The following is a 19852-nucleotide window of genomic DNA, read 5'->3' on the forward strand; positions in this document are numbered from 1 at the left end:
TAGATTTAGTTGCTTTGAGTAGAGAAGGAACAAGATTCAAATGTGTCTACATTAAATATATATAGTAGACAAGTAGGTCTGCGTAATTTGTTTTTTTTTTTTAATGATTGAATTATTAAATGTTCAAATCGCAGGCGGGGTGTCTGCGCTATCTATATACGCTGGCAGGCAATGAGAGGTGATCAAAATGAGGATGAAAGTCAGTTAGTTGGTCTATCGTGACAAATTTAAAAAAAATTTACTATGGTGTTCTCCAAGGGGAACCGCGCGGAGGTCGACCCGACAGGGTATATCGCTAACAATGCCCCTTCCCTATTTTGCGTTTTGGTCGGGTTAATTTAGAAAACGTACGAAATCGAGTAAATTTCTTGGTTTTAATCATCAGAGTTATTTATTCATATGTACTTTTTTTTTTATTATTTCAGCCGTTAACTGTTCACTGTTGGATATAAGCGTTCTCCATAAAGGGTAGTAGTTGCCACGCTTAGCAGGTGAGTTGGCAACCGCAGTTAGGCCTTTCAGGATATTTTAAGAGGGACCCTACTGCCCATCCCTTAGTCGCCTCTTACGACACCCACGGGAAAGGAAGGAGTGATCCATTCTATGCCGGGGCACAAACGGCGATATGTGCATTGTTTGCAAACAATTGGCGTAACGTTAGTGAAATGTCAGTTTGCTATTCACAGTAGTATAATTTTAGAAAAAATTACCTAAATCATTAGCCGTCATGTTGAGCCTGGCTCGTGCAATTGGACTGTCCTCATGATTGCACAGGTCTCGGAAGCAGCACAGTAACAAAGAGTGTCCCGCTGACGACGGCGTCCCACCAGGCGAGTTCTGGCACTGTGACAATGCCTCATTTTCTCTGTAAAAAAATAATAAAATAAAATTGTAATACATAATATATTTTTATTGTGTCGAATTTATAATTTCAATATAGTGGCACTATTCATATAGAAGGCGGGGGAAGGGATTATTAGTAATGGGGGTTAGAAATCCTCACTGTTTTTCTTTTTTATTAGTCAATTATAATGGAATGGTAACCCCGCCTGCGCTAACGGTATACGCTGGCGGGGCACCAGCGAGGGATGATAAGTGAGATTGAAAAGGCAGGTCAGTTAGCCCATCGTTATGAATACACCTGGAATTCAACACGATAGTTTCCAGGGGAGACCACGTGGACCTCCACGAGACCTGATAGCAATATACCCTATCTGCATTACTAACAATCCCTTCCCCCCGCAACCTCACTGTTAACCACGATGGTTTCCAGGAGGAACAGCAAAAAGGACGACCTAGGGTATATTCCTAACAATAGGGCTGTTAAAACCCATTACTAATAATCCCTATCCCCTTACGCTATCAGATTAACCTCCATACAGTTCCTCCTGGAAACTATTGAAGTACCTACTGGCCTGTTTTCATGCTCATCTATTAGATTCACTGGTGTCCAGTTACACTAGTTTACCAATAGCGCTAGCGGGGTTACCACTCCATTATTACTCATTAAAAAAATTACTCATTTTTACCAGTAAAACGATGAAGTGTTCTGATAACTGACAACAAAACTGTATTATTTAATATATACATTGCACATAAAACTTGGTGTAGTTTAACTTAATTTTTTTTTAAATCGGTTACCAAAGTCCTTATCTGATGGGACCGGGGCCATACATTGGGGTACTAATGAGCTGTAACGAAGATAGTTTATTTTTTAAGCAAAACTGTTCCCGTGAAAATTTCAAGAAGTTCTTTATTAATCCCACGCCATAAAGGGATCCTATGTTTAAAATTTCAAGTTTCTATCAGTGTGAACAAGTTTTTTTATAATTTTATATATATTCTTTTACTTTTACAATTTATTCATGAGAGAAGAGATAGTTTCTAGACCAATAACTCCATTGGCAGCAATGTATTCAGGTCAGGTCTTGGAAACTATAGTCAATTCTTAGTGCATTAGATACGATGAGCAGACTGACCAGTCTTCATTCACCTGTCATCCATCACTGGTAAAATAATCGCAAGATGAATTAAAAATAAATTTTCAAAATTAAAAAAAAAACTACTTATTATACTTGTAAAACTTTCTACCGCATGGTAGACAGTCAAGGCCTTTCACATTTGACCGGTTGTCCGTCCGCAAGGTCGTTTGGCAAGGCAGTTGAGTTGGAGATGTCTTCCCCATAAACTTTATTAATGACTATTATATTTCTATTTTGATAATATACTGTGACCGGTTTCAACGCGGCCTTGCCAAGCAGTATTAGTCCAAATGCGATTATATCAATATTTAATTTTATTGATTCGCTACGACGTTTTATAACGTTTATTTTATATTTTATTGTTCTATAGTTAAAGAAAGATCATAGTTTTTGTTATCTTTTTAAGATAAATATAAATAAATTGGAAGAAGGGGATTAATTGTATCGGGGTCTTTCAGTCCCATTGCTAACAATATACTCTGTTTATTCCCCTTGGAAACTATAGTCATAATGTTGGTGAAATCACCGTGATGGGCCAACTGATTTAATTCTTATATTCAAAGGTATTCTGCTAGGTTTATGCTATAGCACAGGCGAGTTGTCATTCAATTTTCTTACATTGAAATGAGATTTTCAATGAGACTCTGCTAATGCAAATTAGTATCTTAGTCTAATTATCACATTGTTACACATTAGAAATAAATTTCTAAACATCCAAACTTTCACATTTACTATTTTTTAATAAGATGAATAGGATAGCTATATACTACCAGAGGGAGACTTTGTACAAAAGTCGATTGCTTGGGTACCTCTGTCCCATCCGTTTCATCCGTGAAGCAGTTGTGTTTGCATTGCTGTGTTTCGGTTTGAAGGGTGGGATATGGCGTGAATTTACTGGGTACAGAGGAATAACACCTGAGTCCTCAGGAATGGCAACGCATGGGGGTATCATGGGCGAAACAGTATACTCTGTTATGTCCATGGTACTACTCATGTCTATAGGCGACGGTTACCACTTTCCATCAGGTGGGCCGTCAACTTGTTTGCCATTCTAAGTTTTATAAAAAAAAAATACTATAACACATAGTTAAGACTTAAACCACGATTAAATATATCTACTACAAGATATTATGCTTTAAACAGTTTAAGTTGTACGTGAGTGATTATACATCGAAAGATTAAAAGTAAAATTGCAATATCGTAGTAATTAACTAGATAATCTACTGATTGCAGATCTTCGTTTTTATTGGCACAAATTAATTTCAACACGCACAAAAGTTAATAGTGTTGGTGTAACAAAAAGTGGCCTCGTAAGGCACCTTTTCTACATTGGCGGCAACAAAAAGTCAATGTCTAATTTACTTGTAACATACTCGTAAACCGAGGATTATCGTGTGGTTTAGTTGACGGGAGATCGATTTTGGAATTTAAATTTGGAATTTTTTATGACTATGTATGTATGTCAATGCCTATATATGCAGAATAGACCTGTTTAGAATTACATTTTTAAATTTAGTATATCTTTTTTTATCATCATTATCATTATTTCAGCCATTATTCGTCCACTGCTGGATATAAGCCTATATTTTTTTATATATGACATTAACTTTATTATAATACATTTCTCTATCACAAGTGATCGTGTTCTTATTTTATATATTACAGTCCTATCTACATATGACTCGTTAGAACTCTATGTAATTTTGACTGTTACGGTAATAAGAAAGATTTTAATGATTAGGTCTCCGTAACAAAAAGGAGAATGTACTCTTTGTTCAACTATACATCGGCTAAAATATACCATTGTAATAGCGCTGTATTTCAACAACTATTGATGATATTGAATATAAATTAAAAATATTTTTAAAAATTGTCGATCCCCTGTTATTGACGAAAAAATGGAAAAAAAAATTTCTTTGCAAAAGAGTCGGAATTGAGGTTTCGAATTGTCAAAGTAGGCTTTAAGGATATTAATTATGATAGGGTTTCATTTTCACATTTTAACTCTTTTTTATTTTTATTTTTTTATCCGCATAGTTTTCAACTCTTTTTAGATTTTGATCTTATCTGGCAACTTTCAGATTAGTATCCTTTTATTTATAGGTAGAGAACCTTGCCTAGCAGCGGGTTGTAATGTTTCCTATATCTTAAATATCTTATACCCGCTGTCGCTTATGCGTCACACCATACCAAAACATTGCTATCAACGTGTACCATCGGATAAAGATTACAAGAGTTTCGCAAATGTTTAAATGCCAGCGGTATCGATGTTTGTTTTAGTGTAAACATTGTTTTTTTTTTTGTTCTGCTTTCGTCAATTGCATTGAAGAGTTCCGGGTTGTTACTCGAATATAACATATTAAAATGGGCCTTTTGTTTATTTTTTTTATGTGTGACTAGTTTTTACACACGATTTCGTTCACGTGATCGGAATATTAATTGATCGAGGTAAAAAGTAGCTCGTGTCCTTCTCTAGCCCAAATATCACGTGTCATCAATTTCATGATGACTGGTTGAGCCGTTAACAAGTAACAAACAAGCAAACAAACTTAGTTTTACATTAACAATATTCTGGAACATTTTCTTTCATTAGTACCATGCGACGTTCGAAAGAGCAATTTGTTTTTAACCGACTTCAAAAAGAAGTTCTCAATTCGGTTGTAATTTTTTTGTTTGTTTTTTTTTTTTATACAACTTAGAATGGCAAACAAGCTGACGTTTGTTACACCAACACTATTAACTTTTGTGCGTGTTGAAATTAATTTGTGCCAATAAAAACGAAGATCTGCAATCAGTAGATTATCTAGTTAATTACTACGATATTGCAATTTTACTTTTAATCTTTCGATGTATAATCACTCACGTACAACTTAAACTGTTTAAAGCATATTTATCTTGTAGTAGATATATTTAATCGTGGTTTAAGTCTTAACTATGTGTTATAGTATTCTTTTTTTATAAAACTTAGAATGGCAAACAAGTTGACGGCCCACCTGATGGAAAGTGGTAACCGTCGCCTATAGACATGAGTAGTACCATGGACATAACAGAGTATACTGTTTCGCCCATGATACCCCCCATGCCATTCTTGAGGACTCAGATGTTATTCCTCTGTACCCTGTAAATTCACGCCACATCCCACCCTTCAAACCGAAACACAGCCATGCAAACACAACTGCTTCACGGTATAAACACGAATGGGACAGAGGTACCCAAGCAATCGAGTTTTGTACAAAGTCTCCCTCTTACCTCTTATCCATCTGTAAGGATATATTAACAGATTGATCCTATAGAAGTTCTATTAAAATTGATTTAGTAGTTTAGTTTTTAAAACAAAATAACTGATTTTGCCACGACTGAAGTCAGTTTTTTTTTTTTTAGTGGAATAACTATAAATAATAATGTTTTTTTTTTTTAATACGAGATATTTATAGAAGAGGCAAAATGGTCAACGGACTGTCACTGTGAACATTCGAAATAATGTCCACATCGTACACAAAAGTTTAATATACATATAGAATACAAATTAGCTTACTAAAAGGCTTACTAGTTCTCAGTTCGGTTCTCACGGACGGACAACATTTACATAAACTTAATACACGTCCACATAATATTATATGAATATTGAATAGAAACAGTCTACGGCTAGATTCTTATTTTTAAACTACCTTTTGCCCGCAGCTTCGTATGTGTGCATTTTTGGAAGTAGGTAGATAGGTTTATTAAGATAATGCATTTTTTTTATACAACTTAGAATGGCAAACAAACTGACGGCCCACCTGATGGAAAGTGGTAACCGTCGCCTATAGTCATGAGCAGTATCATGGACATAACAGAGTATACTGTTTTGCCCATGATACCCTCCATGCGTTGCCATTCCTGAGAACTCAAGTGTTATTCCTGTGTACCTTGTAAATTCACGCCATATCCCACCCTTCAAACCGAAACACAGCCATGCAAACACAACTGCTTCACGATAGAAACACGAATGGGACAGAGGTATCCAAGCAATCGACTTTTGTACAAAGTCTTCCTCTGGTTCAGATGTTTAGAGAGACCTTCAAGGACATAACTGTGCAAATCGTACCCGATTTGATGCAGTAATTCTTGCGTGGACAGATGGAGAAAAATTCTAAAAATGATTGTTTCCGCTTCTATTGTTATTATTATGGGCTCATACATAAATTCTTATATATATTTTATATACAGACATCGCGCAGTTATAATTGTATTATATGTACATATATAATTAAATAGTGATATGTTTATCCAATTAAAATTGGCAAACAAGCTGACGGCCCACCTGATGGAAATCGTTAACCGTCACGGGTAGACCAGAAACATAGTCATCACGGTATATACTGCTTCACCCATAACACCCTTAATGTGTTGCGATACCTGAGAACTAAGATGTTATGCCTCCGTACTTTGTAATTTGCAACTTTCAATACCACAATTGCACTCATAGCTGTGTAAGGACAGCTGTTTTTTGACAGAAACATGAGTGGGACAGAGGTACCCATAACGAGGAATTATGTACAGTCACTCTCTGGTAATATTTTGTAAGTGAACAAAGTTTCCTCGTCTTAAGGCTTTTAAGTCATACAGAGATAAACCTCGAAGTACATTTTAGTTAGATAATAATGAAAGATCTAAAATTATATGTCACAAAGCACATATATTAAAGTATATTTATTATATATTAAAGTATTTTAAATATGTATATTAAAAGGCCGGCAGCATACCTATAATATCTATCAATGGTGTTGCGGGTGCTCATGGGCGGCGGTAGTCACTAACTATCAGGTGAGCCGTATGTTTGCCCCGTGTGTTATAAAAAAATACGGTTTACGCAAATATAAGAAGTTTCTTCAGGGTCGGCAACTCACGCGTATTGCAGGCTTCATAGGCTACGGTAAACGCTTCTGCATAAAGCATTTTCCAGGCGTTAACAAAAAAGGCTTGTTTGCCACCTTAGTGGTATAAAAAAATATAAATTTTATTTGCGGACAATATGTCTCTCATCTGCGCAGACTATGAAGAATATTAATACTTGGCAAATTCGTAAGTTCATTGACATGACACTGTGAAATGACATCAGATTTAATGGATTAACTGTATAGAAATTTATTTCCAGGGATAACACATTGACGTTGAATTAATAAGCTAATATAGATGTAGCAGGTTTTGCATTAGCAATTAAACAGTCATGTTTTTATATACATTTTAAAAATGTGACTAAGTTTAGTGATAAATTAAAGGTGCAAATTGTGTGGTGAATTTTGAGATGTATAATAGATATTACCAATTTACAATGTGTAAATACAAGTTGTAGGTAATAATAAATAGTTTTTATTTTTGGAAATAAACAAAAAAATAACGACTTCAATCATGAAAAAAAAAATGAACTAGTAATTTAAATGTTCTAATTTTAAAACGAATAAAATGAATCGATGGATGATGTGAAATTTCGCAAATCGATCCCATATTACGAGTTGTATATTTATTTAGTATATTTACGAGAGTATGTATATTTACTATTTAAGATTGTGTTCCACAAAATAAAACCGATTTCATTTAGGACAAAACCAGTTATTTCAAAACTAGATACTACTACTAAACCGATTTTGATAAAATTTCTATGAAACCAATTTGTAAGGATATTATTTCAGATAAAAAAGACTTTGCCAAGATTATAATTTTATATTTTAATATTAAAACTTTGGTTTATAATAATAACAATTAAAACTTAGTTAAACAAAATTGGTATTTCTTAAGTTTTTTTAGATTTGTATTATTTACCAAAAAAACTGAGTTCTCTTGATATTTTCTATTAAGTGTATACTTTTAAGTTATTTAGACAAATATTTAAATCTTAAATTATTCTTATTCCCTTATTTTCAATATTTAACATCATTTGCTATGTAAATCATTCAGGTTTACTGTTTATTCAAATTGACAACTAATGATTTATAATCGATTTATTAGTATTACAATAATCGCGTTTTCTCATGGGAACCGTTGTCGATGGTCTACGATATGCGATAAAGAATTCAAATGCCGATCCCGTATCTACCTAATTAGCGGTGATTATTTGGAGAATTTTGTGTCCAATAGCCGCCTGACCAATTATTTTTTAAACGGTTGCTATTTTTTTTTCAATGGGTGATAGTGGAATGGTAACCCCGCCTGCTGGAGGGAAAGGATTGTTACATGAATGCATATTACCAGTCCCATTGCTAACAATATACCCTAACAGGTTAACCTCCTAGCAACCATTGTACTGAATTCCAAGTATATTTTTTTATATGGGTGAAAATGGTATGGTAACGGTAATTCCGCCTATGCTAATGGGATACGCTGGTGAAGCACCAGTGAAGGGTAATAGATGAGAATGAAAACAGGGTAGTTAGCCCATCATAATAAATTCATCAGGAATTAACCATGATAGTTTCCAAGTGTATTCATCACGATGGGCTAACCGACCTGCATTTTCATTCTCACCTATTATCCCTCAATGGTGCCCCGCCAGCGTATACTGTTAGCACAGGCACGTTACCATTCTAGTCTAATATTATTTTCTAGTTTTATTTTTAATTACCAATTCCTATCTACGAGATTACAACATCCAAGTAGAAGTGAATTTAGAAAAATATTATTTATATAAATTAACTGAACAGAGAATCAAACCCAAGACAATTTTTATACGAAGCGACGTCTACTATTGGACAGATAACGGCTGATACAATGATGATGATGTCTACCATGTAGTATTAACCTAGTTATAGTACGTATTTCTGGGGGGAAAGGGATTGTTAGTAAAGGAGTCTAATGAATCTATTGCTAGAAATACACCTTATCAGGTCAACCTCCATGTGGTTCCACCTGGAAACCATCGTGATTAATCCTTGTTGAATTCGTCACGATGCCGCGATGGGCTAACTGACCTGCTTCATACTCACCTATCATCTCTCACTGGTGCCCCGCCAGTGTATACCGATAGCGCGGGCGTTACCATTCCATTATCACCCATTAAAAAAATAGCATGTATTTCTTTTGTGTCATCAAATATCACATCTGTAGTAACTAAACTCAAGTTGTACAAAGATTGTATATTTGATGTTATTTTTTTTTAATATAATCCCCCCTCAAAACAATACACTATATCTACACAGTGCATTGGAGTCTCTAAGGGATATCAATGAACTATATTTTACCCGAGACTTCGTCCACATAACTCGGATATTTTCAATGATCAGGATAGAGTATACTAAATTCCATAATGATTGGTTAAGTCGTAAATGCACTAAGTAACAAACAAACTCACTTTTATATTAACAATATAGTAATATTATATTATAAGGGTATTTTTTTTAATATAATGACTTCAGAAATAGTGATGCATACATGCGTATGAGACGAAACTAAAAACGACGATGATTGAACTAACCATTGGAAGATGAAAATCGCTACATTACTAACATCGTAAGAATTGAAAAAAAAAAGTTTGACAATAGACTATTGGTAATATAATTTGGTCATGTGGTCCCGTCATAGAATAGGCTACCCCTTCCCCGTGATTGTCGTAGGAGTCGATTAACAGAAGGCGAGGGATAGTCAGATGTGTTCCTTCTAAAACATCTCCAAAGCCTAACTGCGGTTGCCAATCCGCCTGCCAATAGTGGCAACTGCTGGCAAAACTATGGCTTATGTTCAGCAGTGGACGGTTAATGACTGATATGATGATGTTACTTGAAAAAATTCAATGGGAGTACTAACCATTTTATAGATTCTCTGTATACGAAAAATATGTAAATTATTCTAAAATTTTAACATATTTAATTAATTGGTTAATTAATGAGAGAATACTAAAGTTATATTTATTCATGATGATATTATTAATTCTGACTAAATATTTAGGTGATGAGATGCATAAAATAAATTCTTCACATTCAATGTACTTTCACAAACATGAATAATACTAACGTCTGAAATGACGATGGGAACAAACAAGTGATAATGGCTGTTGAAATTGATAATTCAATAATGAATCCAGATCCTTTCATCCAAACGATTGATAACGACAATATCATAATGATATATTTGATAACGGAGGCTCCGAAATTTCTATCGCTGAAATGTTTGCCTAAAACAAAGAAAGGGTCAGAACCATAGTAACAATAGTCTCAGTGGAAAATATAAGAGAATCTGACGCACAAAAAGGAAATAAAATAATTTTGCAGCTTTATATTACAGCAATAAAGTGTTTATGTAACAGCTGATACGAAAATGGCGGAGCTGAGAGCTGGGGTCGGCGGCCGTACAGCTGCGACGCTATCTAGGATCCTGACCTCCGCTACAACCCCAAGCTCCCGTCAGCCTTATCTCAATAAACGAGGTCACTCAGCAATACACTATAGACAATAAACAAGTCGAACAATATTAATTACTTATAAAGCGACCGCATATCAATTTGAACTCGATCGAATCTTAACGAAGCGGACTCGACGATCGTTAATTGAGATAATGGATGGGGGAGATTGCCAAAAACGAGCAAAAATGTTTTTAAAGCAAATAAAAGCGGGCATGCGCCCGTGCATGGAACCAGTTTTCTGAACGCGGCCCGGGCCGACACGAATAAGATAATCAACTGAGCGGGTAATTTCAGAGTATAAAAACCGATCCGGCTTCGGCATGCCTTCGTCGGAATAATTAATATTAAACAAACCTGAACGCACCCAGAAGGTATGTATATAGGTAAGTATTGTATAAAAAAGATAGCTGATGGACTATTAAAAAATTGAACGTTCGTCATAAATAAACAATATGTTAACTAACTAAAAAAAAAAACATTAGAAACATTTAAGTTTGTTTTATAGCAGAATAACTTGTGTTTCAATTCCTTCTGTCCAAAAACAAATTGAAAGATACTTGAACGTAGATTACTTAGACAAGTCACGGGTCCCGAGCATGATAAGCAGAATTGATGGATGACAATGCGCCTGTTGTATCGGGCCCAACAAAAGAATAGATAATTAATTCCACGATGAAAGTTAACGAAAAACACAAGAAACCGACATGACGGGACATCAAAAACAAATCATAGATACAAAACGAAGAATACATTACATGTGAAATAGAAGTCCAATAATAAGGTTTAAATAAAATGAGATATTAAATAATTAGGACTTAAGAAAAATAAGCTATAAAATTTGCTTAAATTTGAATAAACAGTATTTAATGATAGCGATGTCGAATAAGACGAAATTTATGACAGCTAAACGAGTGAAGGTGTGTTTATGTCTCTACACACTAATATATATAACGTAGCGATAGGTATATAATGAAGCTTCAATCCATATTAGGTGGCTGCTTAATTATAATCAGACCCGTAATAACATTTGATACGATCTTTAAAATGGTTCGTTACTGAAGAATCTTGTTTTGATCGCGCTTGTTTCTAATTTCAGATCACCGAGCAGATTGTCATCGATCGCATTGCAAATTAGTTCATGTATAACAGCAATATAATTAAGTAACAGTCGCAAACGACCATGTTTGTGATCATTTTTCCAAGTGAAGACCATTGAAATTTCAATAAGAGTAAATGAACTCGGATCTTTTTTTTACGGTTAACATAATGATGGCCATGTGGCAGTAATTTTGGCAGCTGTAAATTGCCTTAAGATATGCCATGCAAATTTCCAAGGGCATAATATACATAAAATCAATAAATAAGAATATGGGTAATAAAATGTTAAATAATTGTTAGTAACGTGGATATAAATCGAATAGACGATTCTGTTTTTTTTTATTACTTATTTCGAATTCGCACTGCAGTAAATATTAGCAAGTACCAAAACTGGCTGAATATTTGGAGATAATAGGCGTTGATTGTACTTACGTGTCAGCTAAATGATACAGGCATCCATGTTTCGCGTGACGAGCTCTCCTTGGTGACGGCAACTTGCTGTAACATCCCCCACCTCGAGGAGATCGGCACATGTACCCGGTCCCCACGCACTCAGCTGTATTACAGTAACACCGCACTCCATCTGTGTCACTATCGGCTTTTGAATCTGAAAAGAAAAAAAAAAACAATATTCACATATTGATGCAATTTCAAATTAAGAATTGTTGATTCATTATAAACAACAATATTGAACAATCAATTGATCGTTATTTCGCAAGAACAAATAAATTGTATATTTATATTACCGAATAAATTAATAAAAATACGAAAAGAATTTCCTGTATTGGAAGTACCACAATAGTGTATATTTGTGAAAAGTTGTTTTCGAAAGAATCGTGTTAAGTTTGAAGGGGAAAGGAAATTATTGCAAAATGTACGAGGAAGTGCAATCAATATAAGCAGTAAACACAATGCTTGTGCCGACATCCTGGCGCCTTTGATGCTCGTAAAATTGATAGTGTTCGATTTGTAGAACCTAAGTTTACCTATGCGTTGTTAACAGTTTCCAGCACAACTAACGTCATAGTCGTTTACAGGATAATAAACACAAACTAAATAGTACTAAGGAAACTAACGTTACGAATATAAACCGTTTATCCGAGCTGTCGATATACAGACATAAACAATATCAAATGTTATATGTAACTAAAATTTATTTTGGATTACAAGATTTTTTCTCCTAACGACGACAAGCCAATGAACCGGTAAAAATAACATACAGCTGGTCCGTGCTGCATATCTTTTATGAATAATGCGCACGTCATACTCCACGAGCCCCTACATAAATATCCTACAACGGCCAGCCTCCGACCGCATTCAATGTAAATGCTTCGACTCCAGACGATGAAACAAAACGAAATTAATTTCAGAGGGACGCCGCTTTATTTGCTCTCCGGACCGATAAAATGCAAGGAAGACCCCCCTTGATGTCCGGCATCTTTGGAATATCTTTTTCGTTCACGGAATATACTTTTTTTTAAGTCTAATTTTTTAATGATTAGTTGTTCAACTGTCGATGCGCTCCAGTGGGACATCGGTTAAGAATCTCGATAAAAACTTAACCCTTCCAAATTAGCTGGTATAATCAAATTTTAGTGGGTAATTATCATCAGGTTTATTGAAATCTTATTTGGGTAATCGTTTTTAAGAGGAATGAAATTACTTCTGTTACAGACATAATGTATATCTATAGCTATGTTTATGCTCATTACATAGGAATAATAAACTATTTAAAAGTTATGTTTAAAATTACAAAGACTACGAATCAAGAAACAAACGTGCAAAGTAATTAAAAGTCAATGATACGTAGTCGTACAAACATCGGTGAAGACCATTATAGTTAAATAATTGAATCGTTGCGAGAGAAATTGAAAACTTTTGATTGCTGAATTTATAGCACACGCAATATTGGATTTTGTATTACTTATAATAAATTAAACATACAGACACCAGGCGGAATAGAATACGAGTATTAATAGCAAAGTTAAGTTTATACCGGTTGTCTATTTGATTTCATAACTACCGCCTGTATTAAACATTCGACGCACTTTTTGATGTTCTAAAAATAACGAGCTTAAATATTTACTCATTAACTATACAATTAGCGTTATCAATTCATCGTACATTATGTTGGATGGACGCCATTAGTTCGGATGTACAATCAATTTCATAAAAAAAGAAGGCCACAATCGGAACACCGAAGGATAAGGTAAATAAAAAACAAATAAACAAAACAGAAAAGGTCCCGGCATGTTATTTGGAATTGATAAATGGCTGTCCAGAGATGGGTGGGAAAGGGATGAAGCGAGACTAAAAAGAGACAGATGAACTAATGAGTTCAAGACGAGACTGGTAAGTATGGGATAAAACATTATAAGATAAAGAAAAGTGCTTCTTATAAGCTTTTGTTCTTCAAACTTTTGTTGTATAGATTTATTAGTGTAGTATTATTTCCTCGATTTGTTGCATGTATTTTATAAACAAATATTTATATATTAAGTTAAAAATTTTCTTTGTGTTCACAAGAATACATTTGTGACACATCTCCAATTTTTTTTTTAATGTGATGATACTGGATTTACCTCAATGGCGACGCGTGTTCAGTAGAGGTTTTTGTACAATTGGTCACCCTGCTGACGCGTGCTACTAAACGAGGTGTTAACTTTGTGTTTCCGTTGCTTGCATTACTAATTGTGATGATGAAAGGATTTTTTGGGGAATTTAACTCAGTTGCTTACAGGGTTTCGTTTCGTTTGAGTTGTCAAAGTGTAGTAGAAATAAATATAACTTCTGAATATTATAGTTCAAATAGAACAATATTAAATGAGTTCTCATAATGCGAATGACAAAGTAGATTAACAATAACAAATGAGTACAAAAAATGGAAAAGCGCAGCAATTTTAGATAACATGCTTAGGAATCTATGATCTGTCGACTTATAAAATTTAAAGAGGATAAATATAGAAAGTATCCAAATAGGGTAGGAGTATTTTATTTGACCAACGTATCAAGATTCGATCGGAAGCCGGTTTTAGCGAATCACGATTGAAATGTTCCTCGGAAGAGTAGTCGAAGCAGATCGCTTTAAGAAGATAACTAGCGCCGCTCCGTTTGCCACGTCCCTTCAATTTCATTACAGAACACTGCAGCAAGTACATGACGTCTAAGATATCAAGTTCCAAGCTCATTTCAGTATTTCGTTCATTTGAGATCCGATTCAATTTAGATTGTACAGCAAGATAGTACGCGAGTTATGTGCAGAAATAGTCTGCTATTTCTGTCTGATTATCTGTGAAGGTCTATTTTAAATCTTATTGCTTTCATTGGAAACATTTATTGCCTCATATAAAAATTGTATTGAGTTTACTTAAGGAATGTGGTCAAATATATTGCATCAAAATATTCGAATAACTACCGGATAGTAACAGCTAACTAAAGTTGCGACAACGGCTTTCTCTTAGTGTTCACACGCTGTCCAACTCCGTTTTATCTAGTACTTTATTACGTTAATAATATTTGTGGCGCGCGCCGCAGCCGGTTTCTCTACTATTCAGATTGGAGCCAACATAACAAGCTTTATGTTGTTTGGATGACGCGGAAAAAGCAAGGCTATGTTGCGGCCTTGTTGTGGAATTCAAATGGTCGCTATTCATCTACATTTCGGAAGATAGAACTTTCCAAAAATCACGACACGACGCTTAATAGACTTCCGTCGTTGGCCCTATAGCGTATCTATTAGTAAGCTCAATATGGCAAAACGCCACCGGCGTCATGACTATCATTGGCGGGTTGCAGTCATATGGAATGCTAAGCAGACGCTTGGAGCTAACTCAATAATTGTAGGCACAGTTAATTTATATTGCTTTGCCTCGCTTTATCGCCTGTATCGCCGCCGTTGATCGAATCACGACTCATCCTCTAATTGCGCTTGCTGAATTATCTTCCGTAATGGATGTCCTCGACGGTTCGTAATTATCCATTGCGGCGCCAGTAATCTGGCCGCGGCCGCGGGCAATTTACATCGGAATGCGAGCCGAGAGAGGCCTGTCTGTGGGTCGAGTAGCGTTTCTGCAGCTATCGCATGCAGCGATCATGTCTCCCCTGCCGCTAGTACCATCGGTTGCCGGTGCACTTTGACAAATCGCAACGATAATCTTCGATCAATAAATAGATCCACGATCTAGCTAAAGAAATCTTAGGAAACGACTTTAGGAATTACGAGTAACTATATACCAGATTTAGCGATACTTCGCGATCTAACATATAGGGCGGGGAAAAGGCCGATGAACTAGCAATAAATGCAGACATTATGATAGACGAAGGCGAACGAAGCCGCCTGCCGCAAAGGGCTGTCTGCATCCAGTCAAGATCACATCCTTTGAAAATTGCTTACTCGCACGTTGAACCGTTAACAACTACCACGATCGCTAAACGTTTATTATACACAAGTTGCTTGTTCAGAAAATCCTATCTTGCAGTGATGTAATTCTATGGCGGCGTTTGTTTAACATCAGTTTAGAATAATTCAAGTCCGCGTTGTCTGCATTGATGTATTGGAAATGAGAGGTCTATCCGTCTCAAGTGTCGATACGTATATTTGTCTCTAGCCCTTATTACAAAGGAGCAGAAGCTTCAATTGATCACGAGTCAAATTACCAAGTGTGATCTAAGTATGCGTTATTTATCAGTCATTCTGTGCACGTCCTGTCCGTCGAGGTTATCGAGGCGCTTTCACGCCACTCGAATAACATTTAAATAATCAAACGCGTTCATCGAACTCCTAAAAGTGCAAAATAAACTAAGGAAGTGACTAGGACCGAATCAAATGCCACCTGTTCGATTGAGAATCAGAGTATTCATCGGATCATTAGGCTACAATGGAGCACAAACGGACGGCTACCTGACCGGAGCGCAGTTGTTTTTTTTCCCTTCACCGACACGGGCTGTATTGACTAGCGCAACAGAGAAGCTTTATCGGGCATAAAATGGGCTTCGATCATTGAGATAGGTCTCCTTTATGATTGTGTAGGCGACATAAAACGTCATATTCACAATGCTCTCCATTTAACGCTCCTCAAAGGGGTATTTGTCGTTTTAAATCATAACAGCTGTGTCATCTGGTCGATTGGTTGCGTGTGCGCGTGCCGACTTTCCATAAACATTTAGCCCTTTGTTGATGTCTCGTTTGATTCTCGAGGCATATTTCGAGATTTACCGTTTCAATTTATTAAACAAATATTAGTTGACTGTCGCGTTGTGTTATTTTATAGGTGTTAACAGGTAGATGTAGGCGACACAGGTGGTTTATTAAAAGGACTGAAAAAGTTTCATGTTGTTTTTAACATGTTGGCTGATGTGTGAAATATTAACACCTTTGTCTTTGGAAAGTTAGCACTTCTGTAGTTCATTGACTTTCGCTGCGTGTGGTTTATACACTGATGATATACTTCAGTGCTCTTATTGATAATATAGGCCATAAAGGTGATAATGAATCTGAAGCAACGCCGATTGAAACGAGCCGTACCTACACAAATATGTTTCAAGATATACGCACCAGATTGAAAAGCAACATAAAAAGCTTAATCAATATTTCAACAGCGACCGAATTCCACAGTTATTCGAGTAGAGCTTGTCGTTCATAAAAAAGTATAAGTCATCATCAGCATCGTATCAGACGTTAACCGTCCACTGCTGAGTATAGGCCTCCCCTCAGGGGGGGATGTTTATGGGGAGTTTGTCAGTAGTTGCTACGCTTGACAAGTGGATCGGCAACCACAGTTAGGCTTTTAGGACGTTTTAAGAAAGACGCCGCTGTTCATCCTTCTACCAGTAAATTCCGTTAGTCGCCTTTACGACATCTACGAGGGAAAAGGGGTGGCCTATTCTATGTCGGGATCATACGGTTATATAATAAAATATATAAGTATATAATATACTTATATATTTTATTTTACATAATATTCAATAAAAAATATATAATATTCAGACCGAAGTTGTTATATACATATCTAAACGCTTTTTATTTTTATAATGAAATGTCAATAAAAAATAAGAATTCTCAAGTTACTTTTGTTGTATTTTATTTAACATTTTGTTTATTATAGTCATGATAAAGTTAGCGATGAAAGAAGCAATAATAATTTGTTTAATTATTTACACTTTACTACACTATTTATAAAAAATAATAAATATAGTAAATTTGAATAAGAAGTGATACAAAAGATTTTGTTTTATTTGTTACCAGTTATAATAACCACGTCTGTCTGCTTACCATAAAAATTTGTCCGAAAATTCGAAGCCGAACGAAATAGGATTGATGTCATAATAACAAAGGAAATACTATATAAATAATACAATTTTAATCGTTCGGACACTATATGATAGACTTTATTACGAACATAGAATCATTCTTAGTCAACTGGCCTGATTTCGGTGTAAACGTATGTATGTACGGATGGTATGCGTACCATCGTATGCACGAAACTTTGTAATTAGTTTGCATGGTATGTATTCATTTCCGACCGTCAACGATTGATTTGTGAACGTATCGAGATCGAGTTTTCGTGATGTTCAATGGCATGCACTTAAAGAATTTCTCTCGATGCGCAATGCCTCGTAGAAAGAAGTCGTTGGAATGCGGTCGTCCAATGCGGAAATCATGCCCCTACTACGTGTTAACGGATATTGAAAATATTTTATAGATCCAAGATTCCCAACTTTATCTGGACACCTTTTAAAAGAAAAATGTCAAAGTTCCGTTATTAAAAATCATAAAGATTTAGATAACACCTCCATTTGTCTCTGGACCCATATTTAAATACCATAATAAAGATATTGAATAGAATATCTGGGATATAGAAGGCATCACCTTTTACTGATGATCGTATGATGGAATCTATTTAAAAATTAAATCTTTAGGTAGGTACTTTATAACGTATAAGTGAAAGTAAGTTTGTTAACTCTTGGCGTTTGAACACCTCAACCAATTGTCATGAAATTTGGCACACGCGTAGTATTTGGTATGTAGGACACAGGCTACTTTTTATCCCGGTTACACACTCGAAGTCGCGAATACATATAGTAAATATGGCTTAATTGAAAACTGTTTCAATGCACAGACTATATTGGAAAGAAAAATGAGCCCATGAATTTAATACACATCGTTACTACAAGGGAATGGGGCCAATTATACACAGCTATTACTTGTGTCAGTGCATTTGATTTATGTCACTCACTCGTATATCATACCATATTGGTTTTAATGAATTCGATATGACACTCGATTGATATTTATTTTACGAGAATAGAACTCATAGTAGGGTCTTTAATACTGTACTTTGCGGTGTTTTCATTTGTAGCGACGTACTGTCGAATAGCTTTGTATGTTTTTTATTACGCCTATTGAACCAGTTAGACATTTTATACACCTTTCAAGGATAGTTATGTTAAGCTAGTTTCTGCCTTCATCACTGTATTTTTATTAACTGTTTCCCGTGGCTTTGCCCGCGCGAAATATGTAGTTTTTGTTTCTATGGGAATTTTTGGGAAATTCTTTTTTGGCTAAGGGGCGATAATCTAGAAAAAATAATTAATTCTACACAAACAATCTAGTTCTCAATCCAATAGCCCAATGTTTTTGAGTATCCCATTGAGGATAATAAGTAGTTGGGAGTATACATTTTTTTTATAATAATATTAAAAAACTGTAAAAAAAAATGTCATATTTCAAAACAATAGAGTTTTGTTTTTGTAATATTTAAAATGTCCAATTTATAAAGATCATTATATTATAAAGCTATGTTAATGATTCACTCGAACGATTACTATAATACAATTATCAACCAGTTTTTAAGATGACTTAATGCCTACCTAATTATAAAATCTCGTTGAAATCCGTACGGCTATTTTCTTGTAAAGATCTAATAAACGGACAGACATCAATTACGATTTTATTATAGTAATAGGCAAATTTTAATGTTAATATGTTGCAACTTGTATCAAATCGTCTCGACAGGTGACATTAGACTTTCTAGATTCGCCGGTATGCCCTATCTATGATCTTTACTGGTTAATTGCTTTGCATCCGTTCCAACTAAAGATAGGTAGATAAATAATCCTTACTAATATTATAAATGTGAAAGTATGTTTGTTTGTTAGCGCCTTAACGGTTTTACCAAAGGGAGACTTTGTACAAAAGTCGTTTGATTGGGTGCTTCTGTTCCATTCGTGTTTCTGAAGAAGAAGTTGTGTTTGCATGGCTGTGTTTCGGTTTGAAGGGTGGGATATGACAATAAAATTACAGAGTACAGAGATACAACTTCTTAGTTCTCAGGAACGGTAAAGGGCACAGTATACTCTGTTAAGTCCACGGTACTGTTCGTGTCTATTTGCGACGGTT

The 19852-nt window shown here is 35.1% G+C and overlaps 1 protein-coding gene across 1 annotated transcript in view; it reads right to left on the bottom strand.

Moving 5' to 3' along the window:
• The window catches only part of LOC113520600 (BMP and activin membrane-bound inhibitor homolog), a 100914-nt gene that overhangs the window by 13656 nt on the left and 67406 nt on the right, over positions 1-19852 (bottom strand). Inside the window, exons 2-3 of the mRNA XM_026905981.3 lie at positions 11887-12061; positions 711-865 (exon numbers count right to left, since the gene is read on the bottom strand). Coding sequence (XP_026761782.1) covers positions 711-865; positions 11887-12061 — 330 coding nt within the window. The remainder of the gene's footprint in view (positions 1-710; positions 866-11886; positions 12062-19852) is intronic.

The sequence above is a fragment of the Galleria mellonella genome, unplaced genomic scaffold (genome assembly GCF_026898425.1).
Source record: "Galleria mellonella isolate WM207_F2 unplaced genomic scaffold, CSIRO_AGI_GalMel_v1 utg80, whole genome shotgun sequence".
Classification (NCBI taxonomy): Eukaryota; Metazoa; Arthropoda; class Insecta; order Lepidoptera; family Pyralidae; genus Galleria; species Galleria mellonella.